The sequence below is a fragment of the Delphinapterus leucas genome, chromosome 19 (assembly GCF_059928025.1).
Source record: "Delphinapterus leucas isolate spDelLeu-1000000601 "Yukka" chromosome 19, BTC_Dleu_Yukka2, whole genome shotgun sequence".
In the NCBI taxonomy this organism is placed as follows: Eukaryota; Metazoa; Chordata; class Mammalia; order Artiodactyla; family Monodontidae; genus Delphinapterus; species Delphinapterus leucas.
The window spans coordinates 19,247,844-19,266,198 of record NC_143147.1 but is presented as its reverse complement, the minus strand read 5'-3'; the positions used below and the strand labels follow the sequence as shown (position 1 = coordinate 19,266,198).

General features: G+C 51.0%; 1 protein-coding gene across 7 annotated transcripts in view; it reads left to right on the top strand.

Annotated features, from left to right (window-relative positions):
• The window catches only part of RAP1GAP2 (RAP1 GTPase activating protein 2), a 186,911-nt gene that overhangs the window by 33,285 nt on the left and 135,271 nt on the right, over positions 1-18,355 (top strand). For 2 of the 7 annotated variants that reach the window (XM_089900604.1, XM_022595920.3), the window contains exon 1: positions 9,886-10,049. The exons of 2 other annotated variants lie outside the window; for them this stretch is intronic. In XM_089900604.1, coding sequence (XP_089756730.1) covers positions 9,943-10,049 — 107 coding nt within the window. In that variant the 5' untranslated portion in view covers positions 9,886-9,942. Of the gene's footprint in view, positions 1-9,883; positions 10,050-18,355 lie in introns of those variants that run through there. 3 more of the 7 variants (XM_089900605.1, XM_089900602.1, XR_016388881.1) reach the window with 2 other exon arrangements.

The window sequence follows — 18,355 nt, the reverse complement described above, 5'->3', positions numbered from 1 at the left end:
ATGGGCCGGAGGAGAGGGCTCCAAAAATACTGCATTTCCTGCCAACCCTAGAAGACTTTATTTATTTATTTATGGCTGCGTTGGGTCTTCGTTGCTGCTCGTGGGCTTTTCTCTAGTTGCGGTGAGCGGGGGCTACTCTTCGTTGCGGTGCGTGGGCTTCTCACTGCGGTGGCTTCTCTTGTTGCAGAGCACAGGCTCTAGGCACGTGGGCTTCAGTAATTGTGGCGTGCGGGCTCCGTAGTTGTGGCTCGCAGGCTCTAGAGTGCAGGCTCAGTAGTTGTGGGCTTAGTTGCTCCGCGGCATGTGGGATCTTCCAGGACCAGGGCTCGAACCCGTGTCCCCTGCATTGGCAGGCGGATTCTTAACCACTATGCCACCAGGGAAGTCCAGAAGACTTTTTAAAAGGTATTTTTAGAAAAATAAAGGAATGTAATTTGTTTCATACCCAAGGGTGAGTGGCCAAACCCCTACCTGTCACCCAAGTGTGGGCCCCAGAGTCAGACCAAGCTTGTCCAGGGTTGGCCCTAGAGAGGTCCCTCCCTTCATCTATAAACATGAGAAGGAGACTAGTACCCTCCTCCGCAGGGTTGTCTAACAGTCAGGGGGACTTTCGGGTGTCCTGAAAGAGACCTCGGAGTTGGACCCACTGATCTGAGGATTCTCCTTGCCAGACTCACGAGGCTGTGCCAGCCTGGAATGGGGCTTTCAATGAAAGCATCCTTTTAGCCACCCTATCTGAGCTTTTGCACCTGTGAGAGGGTGGAGGGTGGGTCTCCATCCCTGGAACAGCCATGTTCTGCCCTCCCGTCCAGCCAATCCAGTTCAACTCCAGGACACATGGTCCTCCTAGTGGGAATTCCCTCCCTCCCTTTCTTTCTCTCCTCCTCTCCTTCCTCACTTCCAACAATGTTTATTGAGGGTTAGAGTGCATCAGGTGCCATTCTGGGCACAGGGTGAAGAGGGAGCAGGTGATGGTGACCTCTAAGATATGTACTGTGTCTGAGCTCATGGGGTTTACAGTCCACTAGGGCAAACAGACCCAAAAAACCAGCAAACAGACAAATCGGTACCACCCGCCCTGCCCCCCCCAATCCCCTCCCTAAGCTAGAATAATTGCCACAAAGGAAACAAACCAGGGGCTAGGTGCAGAATAACTAAGGGATGTACTCTACATTTGGACAGGTCAGCAGCTTGCAAGATTAATTTCCCCATTGGATTTTGGGGGATTACACTGCTAGTTGCCCCTCCTACACTAATTCCCACGGCCTCGAGGGCTGGATGGGTTGAGACTGTTTCTGCTCCAGATTCTCCAAGAAGGGACCCTCACAAAGGTCACTGCTGGTCTTGCCTGGAGACGGTCTGACAGCATCTTCTTATGTGTCCTCTGCATGACAGGTTTGATGGATGGTGTTCACACACAGCTGGCCGCTGAGCCTAGCTCCCAATAACCTTGAAGCTGCTCTAATGCATTAAGAAGAAGGAAATAATTGGGAAATTTCGGTCCTTTAGTTATTAGCTGTGACACATGCAGCCTCATGACTATGAGTGAGGGGGGCTGGGCAGGGGAGAAAATGGATGGAAGCAAAGAGTTTGGAGCCTTGGGGAGAAAGGGAAACAGCTGGTGCAGTTTCTGAAGCTGCTTTGGGACTTGGAGGAGGGGTAAGATAGTGGGAACTAAATGGGGTTTTCCCAACAATGGAGGGAATTATTCACCAGAAGAGCTTAGATTACAACAGGAGTGCTGCAGGCTAGACAGCCGGAAGAACTTTTCCTGGTGGAAAGGGCAGAAAGGCCTCAGAAAGCAGTCCTGGCGAAAAGCTTGCAAATTGCAGACTCATAGCTGCTCTCTGGGAGGCTCAAAGCTTGGCTCCTGGCTGGGCGAAGCTCAGGGAATCTGTGTCTACAAGGAAGATAAACTTTGTGTTTGTCTTTAAGGCTAATAGGACTTAAAGTCATCACGGGAAAGAACAATGAACACATCAATGAGTTAGAGTCCAGAGTCCGTTGTGAAGCAAACTCTAGTTTGGGTTAGGTAGAAAACGTTTGATTATGGCTGCCTATAGGGGCGATTTCCCTCTAGAAAGGAGTATCCGACCCAGAGTTCTTCCGGGACCCGTAGAAGCAGGAGATTAGTTCAGATAACAGGAAAAAAAAATTAGGGTTTATTAGGAATCAGGTCAACAGGGCCACGACCTATATCACACACACACACACACACACACACACACACACACACACACACAGTTGGGCTGCACCCCGCAGGCCTGCAAGCTGTGTACTTGCCCAGCCTTGAGACGGAAGAAAGAGCCTGGAGTCAGCGAGAGAGACATCGATGGTTTAATGGACGGGGGATCTTACATGTCTGAAGCAAGGTCCTGGAGTGACAGCCCACTGTGTGAGGCAGACGAGGGCAGGACAGGGCAGCAGCCTTCACTACTGGAGGGGAGAGGGAGGTTACCAGTTATAGGGGGAATTGATGTCAGGTTGGCTCGTCAGTTACCAAGGAAACGAGCAGAGAAGCATGCCCGTCACCCCCTTTGATAAGCTACTGTACAATCAGTAGGTGGGGCCAAGGGGAAGTCTGTAGGCATTTACTGTTTAGGAAGGTCAGTCATATGAGTAGGGAGTAGATGAAGCAGGGGCTGGTAGAGCAGGGGATGGACAGAGAGCAAGAGAACAGCCGTCTTGGGTGGCCTGATCATACTCTCTTCAGGACGTGTAAGATCTGGGTGTCTGTGCAGGTAAACACTCGCCCACTTGCTGGTACCCAGGATGCTTGGCCTAATTGTCGTCAAGCTCAGTTACAGGCATACCTCATTTTACTGCACTTTGCTTTCTTGCGTTTCTCAGATATTGCGTGTTGTTTTCGTTTTGTTTTGTTTTGTTTTACAAATTGAAAGTTTGTGGCAACCCTGTGTTATCAGACGATGGCTAGCATTTTTTAGCAATAAAGTGTTTTAGAATTAAAGTATGTGCGTTGTGTTTTTAGACATCATGCTATTGCACACTTAGGAGACTACAGTATAGTGTAAACATAACTTATATATGCACTGGAAAACCAAAAAGTTCACGTGAATCGCTTTCTTGTGGTTTTTGGTTTATTGTGGTGGTCTGGAACCGAACCTGCAATATCTCCCAGGTACACCTGTATTTGTTTCCCAGGGAGCAGTCACTGTGAGCAAGGACTTAAAACAGCACAGTGAGAAAGGCCACCTAAAGAGTACCTGCGAGGTGTTTTTGCGTGCATCCTCCTTTAATTAATGATAACATCCATGTTGTTACTTATTTACAAAACTAACATGTAGTCCTTATAAATTTATAGATAGAAGAAAAGCACAAAGACAACAATAAAAATCATCATAATTCCATAGATAAACACTATTAACCTTTCTTCCCCCCACTATGAACATGTTCTTTTTACATTTTTTGGTCACGCTGTGCAGTTTGTGGGATCTTAGTTCTCCAACGAGGGGTTGAACCCCCGGCCCATGGCAGTGAAAGCGCCGAGTCCTAACCACTAGACCGCCAGGAAATTTCCTCTTTTTATTTTATATTGTGGAAAATATCAAGCATATACAAAGTAAATGGAATAGTATAATGAACACCCCCCCACACCCCAGTTATCAACATTCTGCCATTCTTTTTTTTTTTTTTTTTGCGGTACGCGGGCCTCTCACTGTTGTGGCCTCTCCCGTTGCAGAGCACAGGCTCTGGACGCGCAGGCTCAGCGGCCATGGCTCACAGGCCCAGCCGCTCTGCGGCATGTGGGATCCTCCCGACCCGGGCACAAACCCGCGTCCCCTGCATCGGCAGGCGGACTCTCAACCACTGCGCCACCAGGGAAGCCCCCTCTGCCATTCTTGTTTCATCTATACCTTTACCCACTCCACATCCTCCCTCTATTATTATTAACTTGTGTTTTGAGGGGGAATTTACATACGTTGAAATGCACAAATCTTAATTATACATTTTGGACAAATGGATCCCACCATCCTGTCCTAATAGAGAACATTTCCATCTCTCCAGAAAATCCCCCACCTCCAGAGGCAACCACTGTTCTAATTTTTTGTACCTTAGATTGTCTGTTTTAGAATGTTGTATAAATGGAATCATACAGTAAGTATTTTTTGTATCTGGCTTTTTCTCACTCCATAGTGCTTTGAAATTCAGCCATGTTGTTGCATGTGTCAGTATTTTGTTCCTTTTTATTGCTAAGTGGTCTTCCATGGTGTGGATAGACCACAGTTTGCTGATGGACCGTCTATTTTGAATAAAGCTACTACGACCATTTTCATACAAGTCTTTGTGCGGACCGTGCATGCTCATCGAAGCCTTGCAAGAACGCTAGGAGGATGGCACTGTTGTTGTGCCCATTTTACAGATGACCAAACCAGGGCTCAGAGAGATGAAATTTCTAGCCCACGGCCACACAGATAGTAAAAGCTGAGGATGGGATTCTAGCCCAAGTTCGTCTGACTGCGGGGTCTTTAAGTTTTTATTCCCTCGCTGTAGTGTCTTCGCATCACAGCTGATCGAGGTCATTAAATATAGAGACAAATGGGTCCTCACCTCAGTGACTGGTTCTTCATAACTGAGTTTTAGCTTGAGTACAGTAGGTGGTATTGATAATAATGGCTCTGAGTCACCAAGAAAAGTTTCCATTAAACCTATATTTGAAGTGGACAAAAAAATCTGTAAGACATTTTAGAGAAATTTCTAGCCAAGGTCATAACAATAAAAGCAAGCAAGCAAAGAAAAGTTTTGCTGCTCAAAACTCTGTTGTCTGGAAATCTCACTTAGCTGTAATACGTCCTCTTCCTGAGGAAGCCAGCACAGAAGGTGTTACTGGGTATATAGACTAGTATATAAATAATGCACATGTAAGAAACCACTCTGTTCTTTGTAGAGCCAAACAGAATAGGTTTTTGGAGAGTCTGCTGGTTCTTGCTTTGAAAGATGTTGCTAAGCAATGTTGCTAATATTATGGAAAGACAGCTTTCCTCCCCACTTTTCCACTCAGCCCCAGAAAGCCTAGAGTTGGAAGTGGCTCCACTGGTGGCAACAGCTAATCAGTGAGGTGGGGAACGACTGGGGACCCTGAGCATGAAATGCCTGTGCTGCAGGACACCCACCCTTGGCCCATCTGCTCCCGATTCCCTGGAGTGACCCCTGGCAGCCTCCATGCAAAATCTGCTTCCTGCTCATCAGAAATTTCACACATGGAAGAATCCTTTTGAATGTTTCTACTGTGGGAAAAATTATAGCCATGCCGTTTAGATTCATGGATTCAAAATTCCATAAATAAACCAAAAAGAAATATTTTAAATACCTTCAGTAGCCCAAGAAATAGGTGAGGAACTCCTTTCTTCTTCCTCCTACCCCCTTTTCTTGTAATTCCTGAACAGGAAATCAGCAAAGTTCTGGTTATCATCATGCATTGCAGGCTCTGGGTACTAGGTGATGTTTAGCCCAAAGGCTGGATGCCTGCCACTGAGTGGGATCTGTGGGTTTCCTCAGGCATGGTTTCCTCTCCCTGGAGCTCGGAAATGCCACACAAGTCACTGAGATCCCTTTCCCAAATCTGAGCCAGTTTCTCGGCAGATCCTCTGTTCAGTATGACATGTGTGGCTCCGGGGAAGTAGGCTGAGCTGTGGTTCCCAAGCTTGGCTTCCATGCCCAGCCTGGGCGTGGTCTGTTGCTATCCCCAAAGGAGCCTGTTGTGGTGGGAGGGACCCCTTTGGGGGCTGGTCGTGGGCTCTGAGAGGGGAGGTTAGGAGCTGGGTGGAGAGTCAACGTGTGGCAAAGATCCCTCCTGCGTCTCTCTCTCTTTTCAAAATAGAAACTGCTTCTCCACTTCAAATGACCTTCCCAATCTTTCCCTTCCCCCCGCTTTCCCTCTCCCCCTTCCTCTTTCTCCTTTTCCTCATATGGTGGTATCCCAGAGATGCAACTGTAACGTGGTCCAGCAGGGGGTGCTGACGTACCTGCCAAGAATGAATGTCAGTCTGGCTCCTTGCAAGCACAGGTGTGAGTGCTCCGCAGAGAGACATGGGGGGGCTTCTGAGTGATTTCTCTCGGAGCTGGAGCTGGTGTGTACCCCCAAAGGCATAAGAGAGTGGGGATGCTGGCCTGTCCTAAGCAGGTCTAAAGGTGTATAACTCTTGAATTGCTCCAAAGGTTGTGTGATCCATGGGAAGGCTGGGCACACTGTCCCCTGTAGAAGGGGAGAAGCAAGATATCTGAAAATAGCTGGTTTTCGTAAGAGGCCCTACCCCATAGCTCCACAGTCCCTCTTGCCTCACATCTACCCGTGATCCTAGCCAAGGAGGGTTGCAATCCTTTTGGGGAGCAGTGGAGGCACTGGTAGTGGAGGTGGGGTGGGGGGTGGGGAGGAGCGCTTGCTCTCAGACCTGGGCGCTGGCAGTGGGGCTGATTCCTGCTTTCACGCGGATGTGTCTCCTGGAGCGGCTTCCCAGGCACAGAAGGCCCTTTTCTTCAGGACCAAGCATGCGTGTCTGTCTGCTTCACCCCACTGGCCCCTTAGGAATGGGCTGTGCAGCTGTCTGCCCTCTGTTCATGATTAACTGCCCTGTCCCCTTCCCCACCCAGCTCCCACCCAGGCCCCCTCAGCCTTTGGGTTTCCCCGGATTGGGACAGAGACCCAGGCTGGCAGCTGCCCAGCACTTTGTTCTCAGGGACTGTGTGCTGGGGAGGGGGGAGGGCTGGGACAGACCTTGGAGGTCCTGTGAGCTGGGACACCGCTGAGGATAAACTGCTGCTCAGTGGCCTGGGATCCGGGAGAAGACCCCTTCTCTGACCACTGTGGTCCTCACTGACCTCACTCCCTGTGGTCTGGAAGTGTCCAGTCTTCTCCGTCCACCCCAAAGTACCCCACGGATGTGGCCCTAGAAGACCTTTGAGTCACTTACCTGAAAAATTGTTCCCTTTTGGTTCTCTTTCAAACTTGGTGATTTTTTCAAGGACAGCGTCTTCATTTGGTGCAAGTGTGTAGCTGAAAACTAATGCTTGTCTGTTTTTCTCTTTTAACGAAGGTGCTTCAGGTGCCGAGCCTTCGCCGGGCAACAGAATTGAGCTAGAATTTAATAAGTTTGTGTATGTTTGTATGGGATGAATGACAAGCAATAATAGATTTTAGGGTGGTAATCATGTTTTCTTTTAAAATTAGTTAAGAAGTGAGTGGATTTAATTAAAGCAAAGTGAATAAGTAAATAACTGAGTAGTATGGTATTAAGACATTGTGAAGGTGGTATGCAAATGGCCTGACGTGGGGGAACAGTGGCTGGGTCACATTGGATAAACTGGATAAGCCAGGAATGGGATGGTTTTGTGGTTTCATGTGTGTTAGCCCTGCTTGTTTTGAGCAAGGATGGTCTCTTACATTTCTCTTACCCTAGTTTCTTGCACAAGGCTGGATGCATCCTAATTGTTTCATGAATGTTGGTGGAATGGCCACATCTAGCAGATGGCCATTACATTCTCTGCCACTGATGGGTGTCCTTATGCTCTGGTGTTTCCTGTGTGGGGTGTGGGCAGAAGGAATGGCTCTCCCACCCCCAGAAAACTTCTACCTTTTAGGGCGCTAGGAATCAGATCAGGTTACGGTCTTTGGGGGACAACCTTATATTTTCAGCCACACGGGGGCTGGAAACATTGTGGTTGTAGATGAGTTGAGAGGGCCTGGAAGCCCAGAATAACAATGAATAAAGTTACCTGCTTGGTGGAAAGATTTTTCACTTTCATCCCAATGCCCTGTTTCTCACTGATGAACTTGATCTAAAATACCTCCCAGGCAGTGGGGCATAGGTGGGAGCCATCCACATTCACCCACCTGGGAGGGATTCAGGTCTTGCACCGAGGTGTACTCTACCTGTGTGTGGATAAAATACACCCCATGCTGGCCTAGACCTACAGCCAGTGCCTCCAGCACCCTCCTGGCCATGGAGAGGTTCTGTGTATGGCAAAGGCTGGAGGAGCCCTGGGCTGTATGTGCTGCCGCGCTGCCCTCTTACCCACTGAGGACATACTCATTTCCCCATTCTTTTTCCAGACTGATTCTCAGGTCACTTACTGGTGTAGTCCTTGAAGCCAGGGTAGCTGCAATCCCAGGGTGGGGCCTGGGACACACCTCTCTGGCTATAGATAGCCGTCCATGGCTATATCTGTGATCTCCCACCACCCAGGCAGGCTCAGGGGGGCTGAGGCCATTGCTAATGGATGCTTCATAAATAAACCAGGCACGTTTTGGCACCACTCTGGCGCTCCCTGCCCTCCCCCCAATGCCAGTGCCAGCAAGAAGCTGTGCCCACTGGAGAGGCGGAGTTGAGGTCTCAGGCCCTTGAATTCATTCGCAGCCCCACTCCCCTCTCCAGCAAGGTCCCCTTCCCTGTCTGGATTTTCTCTGCTTGCTTGAACTGCAGACTGTATAAAAAACAAGGCAAATTGCCTCAGGGGCCTCTTTGGCCCCAACAGGGCTGTTACCAAAGATGGACTAATTGGCTAGTTTTAATTCCCTCCAGTCCTCTGCCGATTCCCTTCCCTAGGGGGATGGAAGGAGAAGCAAAGCCAGTAGTTAAGCAGGGGGTGGGGGGAGGTGAGGGTGGTGAGAGGGTGCTAGGCTTCTTGGCAGCAAATGGAAGTGACTGAGTGGGGCTTAGGAGCACCCCACGCCCGTAGTAGAGACCGGGCCAGGGCCCTTTCCCCACCAACTGGCTTCTGAAGTGAAGGAGAAGCGTGCACGCGGTGTGCAGGAGGAGGGGAAGAATGCACGTTTGGGTGTGTGAGGCAGCCCGCGCTGGGGCCCCGGCTGCCGTGGAGTAGGGTCCCCCTCCCCCCCACCTGCGTCTCCCTGGCAACCTGGGACGCGAGGTGCAGGTGTAGCAGCCAGGAAATCTATCATTGACCCTCTGTTTTGTCAAACTCCCAGGGCCGGGAAAACAAATGTTAACCGGGGGACTGACCCCAGCCCACATCGATGCGGACTCTGTAGTAGATCCCTCTACCCCCGCATGACAGTCCTTTCCGGGATTTGGGGAAAGGTGAGAGGTAGCATCCGGCAGAGTCAAAACGCCAGGGATCCCTGGCCCGGGAGGGCGGGCGCCGCGCGCTGGACGCGGGATGCCCTTCTAACCGCCCGGCAGCCTGGCCCCGGGCAGAGGAGGCCTGAGGCGGTGCCCGCGCGCGAAGGCAGTTTCGCTTGGACTGAGGACGCGCGTTTCCTCTCGGTGCATGTTTTTTCTCCCTCTGTTTTAAAGACAGTGACAGCATCGGAGAAGTATCTCGGCGGGCCGGGCTGGGAAAGCGCGTCAGCCGCCTTCGCCTGGGGAGGGAGCCCGGGGCCCGGCCAGCGGGGGCGGGAGACACGGAGCGCTGAGGAGGGGACCAAGGAGAGGCGAGGGAGCCCTGGGGCCTGGCCGCCCGGCGGGACGGGAAGGAGCCGGGGCGCGGGGCAGAGGGCGAACGCGGGCGCCGAGCCCCGGGAGCGCTGAGCGCGACCCGGCCGTCTTCCTTCGGTGGCGGCCGGCCCGCTTGAACCGCCCTCAGCCGGGGCGCCCCGGGCCGGGGCCCGAGAAGCGGGTCCGGGGCGGGGTCCGGGGCGCGGGCGGCGCGTCGGAGCTACAGCCCCGGAGTCACCCGTCCGGGCCGCGCCCCTAGCGAGCCTTGGAAATGCCCGCGCTGGGGGAGCGGGCACCGGCCGCCCGGCGGGCCCCGAGGAGACACTGAAGGTCGCCGGGAAGTGAGCACCCAGTCACCTGACCCCCTGGGCGCACCTAGGCGGGGCGGGCCCATGCGAGGCGAGCAGCCGGGGACCCGGGCGCGGGCGCAGGGGCCGGGAGCGGGCGGCGCGGAGCGCGCGGAGCGGGGCTGGCGGGGGCGCGCGGCGGGCGGGCGAGGGCGCGGCCGGGCACCGCCGGCGGCCTCGCCATGTCCCAGCCCGCGGGGAGGATGCATTGCCGAAAGGCGGGGATCCGCGCCGCCGTGGTGCTCATCGGACTCCTGCACAAATCCCGAAAACAGAGTAAAGAGAAAAGGTAAAGCCTGGCAGCGCCACCTCCCCCTTCCCGCTGCTTTCGGGCTAAATTCCCGTTTTCTTTGGGGTGGACTTTTCCAAGAGGGCGTTTGGCTTCGAGCTGGATGGGGAAAAGCCTCTACTCCGGTCGCTGTCTGGGGAGCGAGTTCGGAGCTTAGCCGCCGACACTGGCTGCTATGGGAAAGCCCAGGCAGGGCATTGGCTGGGTCGGAGGGCGGCTGGGAGAACCCTTCGGACTTCATCCCCAACAGAGGGTCACCAAGTCCTTCACTCCCACTCCCCGAATTTGCCTATCGCGGCGCCCTTCCCAAAGCCTGCAGCGCGAGTAGTATTGATCCGACCCGGGCGACCGTCCCTGGCTCAGGCCCGAATGGCCCAGTACGCTGGGGATGCCATTTGCTTCTCTGCAACTTGGCTGAGCCCGCGAGGTGCCGGCCAGGTCGGGATCTGCTAGCTTTGCACAAGGTGCTGGCAGGCGAGGAGCAAGTTTGGAGGTTGCTTACCACCTCCACCCCTGCCTCCGTGTCCCTCTGTCTTTGGGTTTTTCTGTCTTTGACTCTTCACCTTTCTTGGGTTTACTCTCTTAATTGTTTGATCCTGGGTGTTGAAAATCGTTCTCTCAGGCGATTTCAGAGATAGGCTGGAGGACCTATGGGGTGAGAGATGTGGGGTTTGGGATGGACAAAGGAGCTTTTGGGGTTGCTTCCGGGGCTGCAGCCCCTAGCTACAGATGTGATGTCCACGAGACCCCAGGGAGCTGCCCACACAGGCTGGCGTAGCCTCCCTCCTCTGCTAGGGTATATGAGCCCAAAGCTTCCCAGCAACCAGGGGTCATTAGAGTTGACTGTCCACAGAGATGCTGTGGGGATTTGGGGTAATTGCTGGTGGCCCTGCTGCATCCTAATTTCCAGTGGAGTTCGGAGTTAGTGCTGCGTTCTGCATTGGACAAGGGCTAAGACAAGGGCAGTGGAGCCATAGATGCCTGGGTGGTGACTGGTGGCCCCTGGGCTTGCCCAGAAGCTGGATGTGCCTGGGGGAGGTGACGGGCAATGAACTGACTGGAGCACTTGGAGAAGCTGGCATGGGTTGCCGCTTATGGTTTGGTTGTCTCTCATCCCTCCTGTCCCACTTCCTATAACCTAGTCTAATTTGATGTTTCCCACAGTGCAGGATGAATCTTCAGTGAAGCAACTGAAGGTGGTTAAGCATGAAGTAACATTGAGTCACCTAGTGAGAAAGTTCTTCCCTTTTCCGTTCTCTGCTAATCCTTGTAATTTCTTCAAGGGGAAAGTTTTAGATTGGTGCGAGTCTGGCTTTAACACCTTTTTAACACTTGCTAATCTCCCTTTTATAGCAAAGAGAGCAGACCTCTGGCTCAGGGTCTTTAAATTGGGGAACAGTGCCTGCCTATAACTTAAGTTGTGTTTGTACTATTTATTTTTAGGATTCTCTCCTGGTTTTGGCCAGTGGTACTAATTTTCCCTCTTGCAGTGGTGATATAAAGTATCACTTTAAATTAGAAGTATCAAGTCACAAGAACGAGCCTATTTAGTAGAAACAGTAGTAATAGTACAAATGGTATAGAATATGGCAGAAATTCTGCAGGTGATCTAGGAATGACTGATGCTCAGGGCACACTTGCCTAGCAGGAAAAGCTGCTAGCAGGACTCCGGAGCTCAGGGCTCCAGGTCTGGGCCCCATTCTCCCGTAGACTTTGATTCTCATCTGTGCCGTGCCCTTTGGCATTTTATCTGTACAGGGCGGATGAACAATCCAGCCCTCTGAAGTCAGAAGGATATGGGATGGCTGTTCTGAGACAACCTGGACCTGTTTTGAGGGACGAGAAGGGAGATATGCTCCCTAGAAAGGCAGATGTATCAGAACACTCCTGTCTCTGAGCGTAGAATGCGGGAGCGTGGCAAAAGCCCTGCACAGAGGGCTAGAAGCTCTAGTCCTGGCTCCTCCCGTTGACTGTGATGTGATAGATTTCACCTCTTTGAGACTCAGTTCCTGCATCTACACAAAGGGCGTGCAAGGCTCAAGGGAGATAACGTGGGTAAACATGCATCTGAAAGGTAGGAAGTGCTGCATGGGGTTGGAGAGGTTTGATTGGAACTGCTCCCATTCTCCTCTCTCTGGGCCCATGTCCCAGAAACGAAGGTAAGATGTTTGGTGATGACAGCCCCACCAGTAGTCCAGACCAGCCATACATGGGCCGAGGAGGCAGCCAGGCAGGTGTGGGCCTGGGCAGAGATAGTCTGGGGGTGGGGGGCTGCAGTGAGGCACCGGGGAAGGACGTGGACAGGGGGCAGGAAGGGACTGGCCGGGGTGAGGACGTCCCAGGCTCAGGGTACTTGTCTTTCCTCCTGGATGCACTGTGCTCTTCCCTGCAACGCAGGCACACAGCGGTGACCCTCCTCACCTCTGCCTTTGTCCTATTCTTCTGTTGCTCCTGCCATCCTGATGGCTTTGGCCATGGATTTAACCTACCAAGGAGAGAGAGGGCTTGCTTTCATGTTTGTGCTAAATGACCTTTGCTTCCCTTGCTGTTTGTTTTCTGGAGTTCCTTTGTCTTTAAGCGTCTGAAATCCGTGCCCTGTACACAATTGACCCTTGCTCTGCAGGCACCGGCCATGGGGGGGCCTGGAGCAGGCTGCAGCTACCAGCCTCTCTTAAGCACTTCCTAAACTCCATGATGAGTGTTACATTTGCCGAGTTCCTCCTTCCTTCCCCCTCTCATCACAGGGTCAGGTCAGATTCAGGTGCCCTCCTCATCCTTCCCAGAAGGCTTGATTCACCCATCGATCTTCCCAGCACCTCTACTGACAGGCTTGTGCAGATAACGCTTGTGGCTGTTGACCATAAGGGATGTAAAATACTGTGTGTCTTGCAGTAATGGCCCAGTGGTCCTTGTCACCTTCCTGTCCTCTGCAGGCCACTTGGAGATAGTGTATATGGGGGACAGGTAGGTGTGCCAGGGAAAATGGTAACGACACAGGTAGCCCATAGGGGCTCAGAAGCAGGAGACTCCCAGGCACTCTTGGTAGGTCCTGAGAACTGTACCCAAAGCTCCAGCCTCAGTTTGCCTCCTGGAGAAATGTGGGTAGGGCTCATCAGCCTTGACCTGACGACTCTCTGGGAGCCGTGGGACAACCTGGAGGCTCTGCTTCTTTCCCACCATCTTCCAGGGATTCCCTCACCTGCGATCCTACAGAAACAATGTTGTGTTTGAGAGGGGACTGAATTTGAGCATGGTTCCAAGGAGGCACCTGAATGAAGCCTTGCTTGGAGATGACAGTTTGGAAAGCCCTGTAACGGAGAGCTCCTTTAAGGCGCTCTGCGGGTTTCCCTGGTGGCGCAGTGGTTAAGAATCCTCCTGCCAATGCAGGGGACACGGTTTGATCCCTGGTCCGGGAAGAACCCACATGCCGCAGAGCAACTGAGCCCGTGCGCCACAACTACTGGGCCTGCGCTCTAGAGCCCACAAGCCACAACTACTGAGCCCGCGTGCCACAACTCCCGAAGCCTGTGTGCCTAGAGCCCATGCTCCGCAACAAGAGAAGCCACAGCAATGAGAAGCCCGCGCACCGCAACGAAGACCCAACGCAGCCATAAATAAATAAATGTTAAAAAAAAAAATCGCTCTGATTTTCAGAGCATATAGATGTGGCAGAGCAGGGTAAGTCCAGAACATCCCTTCAGTAATAATAGAAGTAGATGGTGAGGGGAGTGGTGCCCTCTGAGGTGGAAACGGGGATCTTTAGCTGGAAAGACTGAGGTAGAGGAACACAGTCAAATTTTGTACCTTCTGAAATGTATGGGTAAAGTCCGTTGGCTGCAGGTATGACATTCTGAACTGGAGAGAGGTCAATTAGCATAAATGAAAGAGAAATCCACATTTTACAGGGGGTAGTTATTTTGGGACAACTCCCACCATGGGATTTATGAGGAGGAAAATATAAATTCACTCATCGTTCAGCAAATCACGAATGGCAGGCTGTGGGGAGGCAGAACAGTGACTTTAATGAGCCTGGACTCTCCATTGTCGGTAGGATGTCTAGTGGGTTATTCCTGTGTACGGTATTAGAAAAAGCTCATCCCTAGCTTAAAAAAAACCCCTTTATTGTGGAAATTCTCAAGTACGCTGCAAAGTGGAGAGAATAGTGTAATATAATACCCGGTTTCGACCCTTATCAACTCATGGCCAATATTGTTTCATTTATTTACCAATCCACTCCCCCACAAGATTATTTTGAAGAAATCCCAGACATTATATCGTTTCATTCTTAAATATTTCATGCATCTTAAAGATGAGAATTCTTCTAAGAAATTAGCAATGATCAGACCCCCTTAGTTAACAATAATTTCTTAATATCACATTCAATTGGTGTTCAGATTTCCCTAATTGCCTCCTAAAAGTTTTTCAAAAGTTTTTTTGGGCCAGGATTCACAAAATCCAGTGTGATTGGTGATGTGTCTCATTATAAGTTTTCTCCTCCAACTCTTTTTTCCCCCTTACGATTTCTTTATTGAAGAAACTGTGTTGCTTGTCTTGGGGAGGGTCCCAGAGTCAGAATTTTGTGGATGGAGTCTCTGAGTGTCATTTAACATGTTCTGCTGTCCCCTATGTAACTGTAAGTTGGTATTTAGTTTTAGAAGCTCCATCAGATTTGGGTTGGATTTTTTTTTTCTTTGGTAAGACCATGCCAGTGGAGGTTGTCCAGTTGTCTGCTTTTGTGATGTTAGCAGCCATTGATTGCTTTGTCCTTAGGGTTTGAAGGCTGGTGTCATGGATGATACTTAGGTTTTCACATGGGAGAGCCAGTGACAGCCCTGCAAGCTGCTTGGATGAGGGTGTCCGAGCCTCAGGAGTGTACAGGAGTCCTGATCTTGGAGTCCCAGAGTCCCAGGGCTGGAAGGGGCACAAGGCAGGAGCTAGTCTGCTCCCAGGCCCCAGAACAGATGGCTGCTTGTTCTCTTCTTAGGAGGTGGCTGGGTCCTGCCCTCTGTGGAAGGGCCTGGTACTCGCCCTCTCTTGTCTCATGTTTGACCCGGTTGGCTGTCGTTGCTTTAAAGAACAAACATCTCCCTTTAACCAGCTTCCCATTTCTAACTTCACTGCGAGTCTGAGGAGCTAAGGAACAGAATTTGAGGCATAAATGAGTTTATTAGATTCCTTTTGAGCCATTATTTTAATCTCCTATTTGGTCTCCTCGCTTCTTGTCCCCCCTTACCCATTCTCCTGATGACGGCCACAGCGGAGTTTTAAAAATTCAAATAAAATTAAGTCTGTCTACTCCGTAGGCTTCCCATTACACTTTTTTTTTTTGGTTTTGTTTTTTTTTTTTTTTAGAAAAGACCCTGATTACTTTTTAAAAATTTATTTATTTAATTTATTTATTTTTGGCTGCGTTGGATCTTTGTTGCTGTGCACAGGCTTTCTCTAGTTGTGGCAAGCGGGGGCTACTCTTCATTGCAGCATGCGGGCTTCTCATTGCGGGGGCTTGTTGCGGAGCACGGGCTCTAGGCACGCGGGCTTCAGTAGTTGTGGCACGCGGGCTCAGTAGTTGTGGCTCGCGGGCTCTAGAGCACAGGCTCAGTAGTTGTGGTGCATGGCCTTAGTTGCTCCGCGACAGGTGGGATCTTCCCGGACCAGGGCTCGAACCCGTGTTCCCTGCATTGGCAGGTGGATTCTTAACCACTGCGCCACCAGGGAAGCCCTCCATTACACTTTACTTTAAATTTTTTTTTTTTTTTTTTTTGTGGTACATGGGCCTCCCACTGTGGTGGCCTCTCCCGTCGCGGAGCACAGGCTCTGGATGCGCAGGCTCAGCGGCCATGGCTCATGGGCCTAGCCGCTTCGCAGCATGTGGGATCCTCCCGGACCGGGGCACCAACCCGCGTCCCCTGCATTGGCAGGCGGACTCTCAACAACTGCGCCACCAGGGAAGCCCCCAATTTTTTTTTTTAAATGGCTTTATTTTATTTTATTTGGCTGCATGGCATGTGGGATCTTTGTTCCCTGACCAGGGATTGAACAGCGCCCTCTGCATTGGAAGCGTGGAGTCTTAACCACTGGGCCACCAGGGAAGTCCCTCCAAGACACTTTAAATTAAATCTAAACTCTGGAGCTGGGTCTACTTCCCCTGCCTGGTTCTGTGAACCTGTCTCTTAACACTTCTCCCCTCACTCACTGTGATCACTGTACTTCTGTTGCAAAGGCCTTCTCTCTTTCTAGAACATGCCAAGCTTGCTTCTACCCCAGGCCCTTTATACATGCTCTTTACAGTGACTTTATTGACTGTGCTTCCTCATCATCGGGCTCTCAACTCAAATGTCATCTCCTCCAAAAGGACTTCTCTGACCATCCAACCTAAACAACTCACTCCAGCCATTTTTACTTTACTCTGACTCATTTCCTCCATGGCACTTATCATTAACTGATATCATCTAGCATAGGTAATAAATAATTTATTGGCCATCCCCTCCCCTAGAAGGTGAGATGTCTGAGAGCAGGGACTTCGCATTTTTCACATCATTGCCTACAATAGGAGCGCTCAGTAAATATTTGCTGAATGAATGAATGAATGAATGAACTCAGTGACTCCCCCGGCTAAATGTGCCCATTGCTTCTTACCTCGAGGTCCTCTTAATACTGCAGTGCCCTCTGACACAGGTTTCAAGATGCCCCTTTTCTTTTCTGGGATTTTCCCCCTTTCCTCTCTTCCCTTCCCTTCTGGAAGAGATTTTGGAGAGAAATGAACCTGATTGCTTGCACATGTGTATTTCCATTATTAGTCCTCTAACTCCTTCCTGCCTCTGTGTGGTTTGGGGACCAATAGATGTGAGGGTCCAGGCTGAGTCCAGCCCACACTGAAGCTGGGTCTGGGCACCAGGACTGTCCTGACTCTGGGTTCCTAGATTTGGGGTCCTGGGGCTGCTGTCTGATAGGCAGAGTCAGGTTCCCTTCATTTATGCCCAAGAGGGGCCAGTGGGCGTCTGAATTAGCGAACAGTCGCCATTAGCAAATATACATTTTTTTCTAAATGCAGCTTTATCTCTTGGAAGCCCGCGTGGTGCACAGATGGCTGGTTACCAGGATGTTGCCAAATAGAGGGCTTGCCAGGCCTGCTCGGTTAAACCAACGAAAATCACTTCTGTGCAAATGGGGCTGCTGAAGGGCGCAGGAAGTTTCTCAGTCATTTTAAGCAGATGAGGCCCTCCCCCTGCCCCTACCCCAAGACCGGCTCAACAAACGGAGTTTATTTGCCTCTCAGATGCACAAAAAGTAAAGGAGGTAGGCAAGATGATTTCAGGTGGACAAGTGCTTTTTATTTTAACAGCTATTTAAAAAAGATGAATACTGGCAAGTGACGTTTTTCCTTGTATGACAGTTACATAACATTTTTTAAAAGTAAATTTGTTTAAGTAAAAAATGGTGAGTCGGGCTTCCCTGGTGGTGCAGTGGTTGAGAGTCTGCCTGCTGATGCAGGGGACACAGGTTCGTGCCCTGGTCCGGGAAGATCCCACATGCCACGGAGCGGCTGGGTCCGTGAGCCATGGCCGCTGAGCCTGTGCATCCGGAGCCTGTGCTCCCCAATGGGAAAGGCCACAACAGTGAGAGGCCCGCGTACCGCCAAAAAAAAAAAAAATGGCGAGTCATTTAAAGAAAAGTGTTAAGAAAAGTAATAGGTGGTACATGGATTTGGGGAAAATTGGGAAGATGGTGAGGAAATGCCTACAGTTTAGGGAGCATTGTTGGCAGGAAGGGGTCACTTTTCTCGTATGTTACAATGGACCCTACGGCACCAAAGTCCCAGGTTGTTGAGGGCTGAATGATTGTAACAAGCCAACACCTTTTTTTTTTTTTTTTAATATTTATTTATTTATTTGGTTACACCGGGTCTTAGTTGCAACAGGCGGGCTCCTTAGTTGCAGCACTTGGGCTCCTTTGTTGCAGCAGGTGGGCTCCTTAGTTGCGGCTCACAGGCTCCTTAGCTGTGGTGTGCAAACTCTTAGTTGCGGCATACATGTGGGATCTAGTTCCCTGACCAAGGATCTGAACAACGGCCCCCTGCATTGGGAGCGCAGAGTTCCAGCCACTGCGCCACCAGGGAAGTCCTAGCCCACACCTTTTTTTTTTTTTTTATTCCTTTAATGTCGTATCTATTTTATTTATTTATTTTTGGCTGCATAGGGTCTTCGTTGCTGCATGAGGCCTTTCTCTAGTTGCAGCGAGCAGGGGCTACTTTTCGTTGTGGTGCGTGGGCTTCTCATTGCGGTGGCTTCTCTTGTTGAGGAGCACGG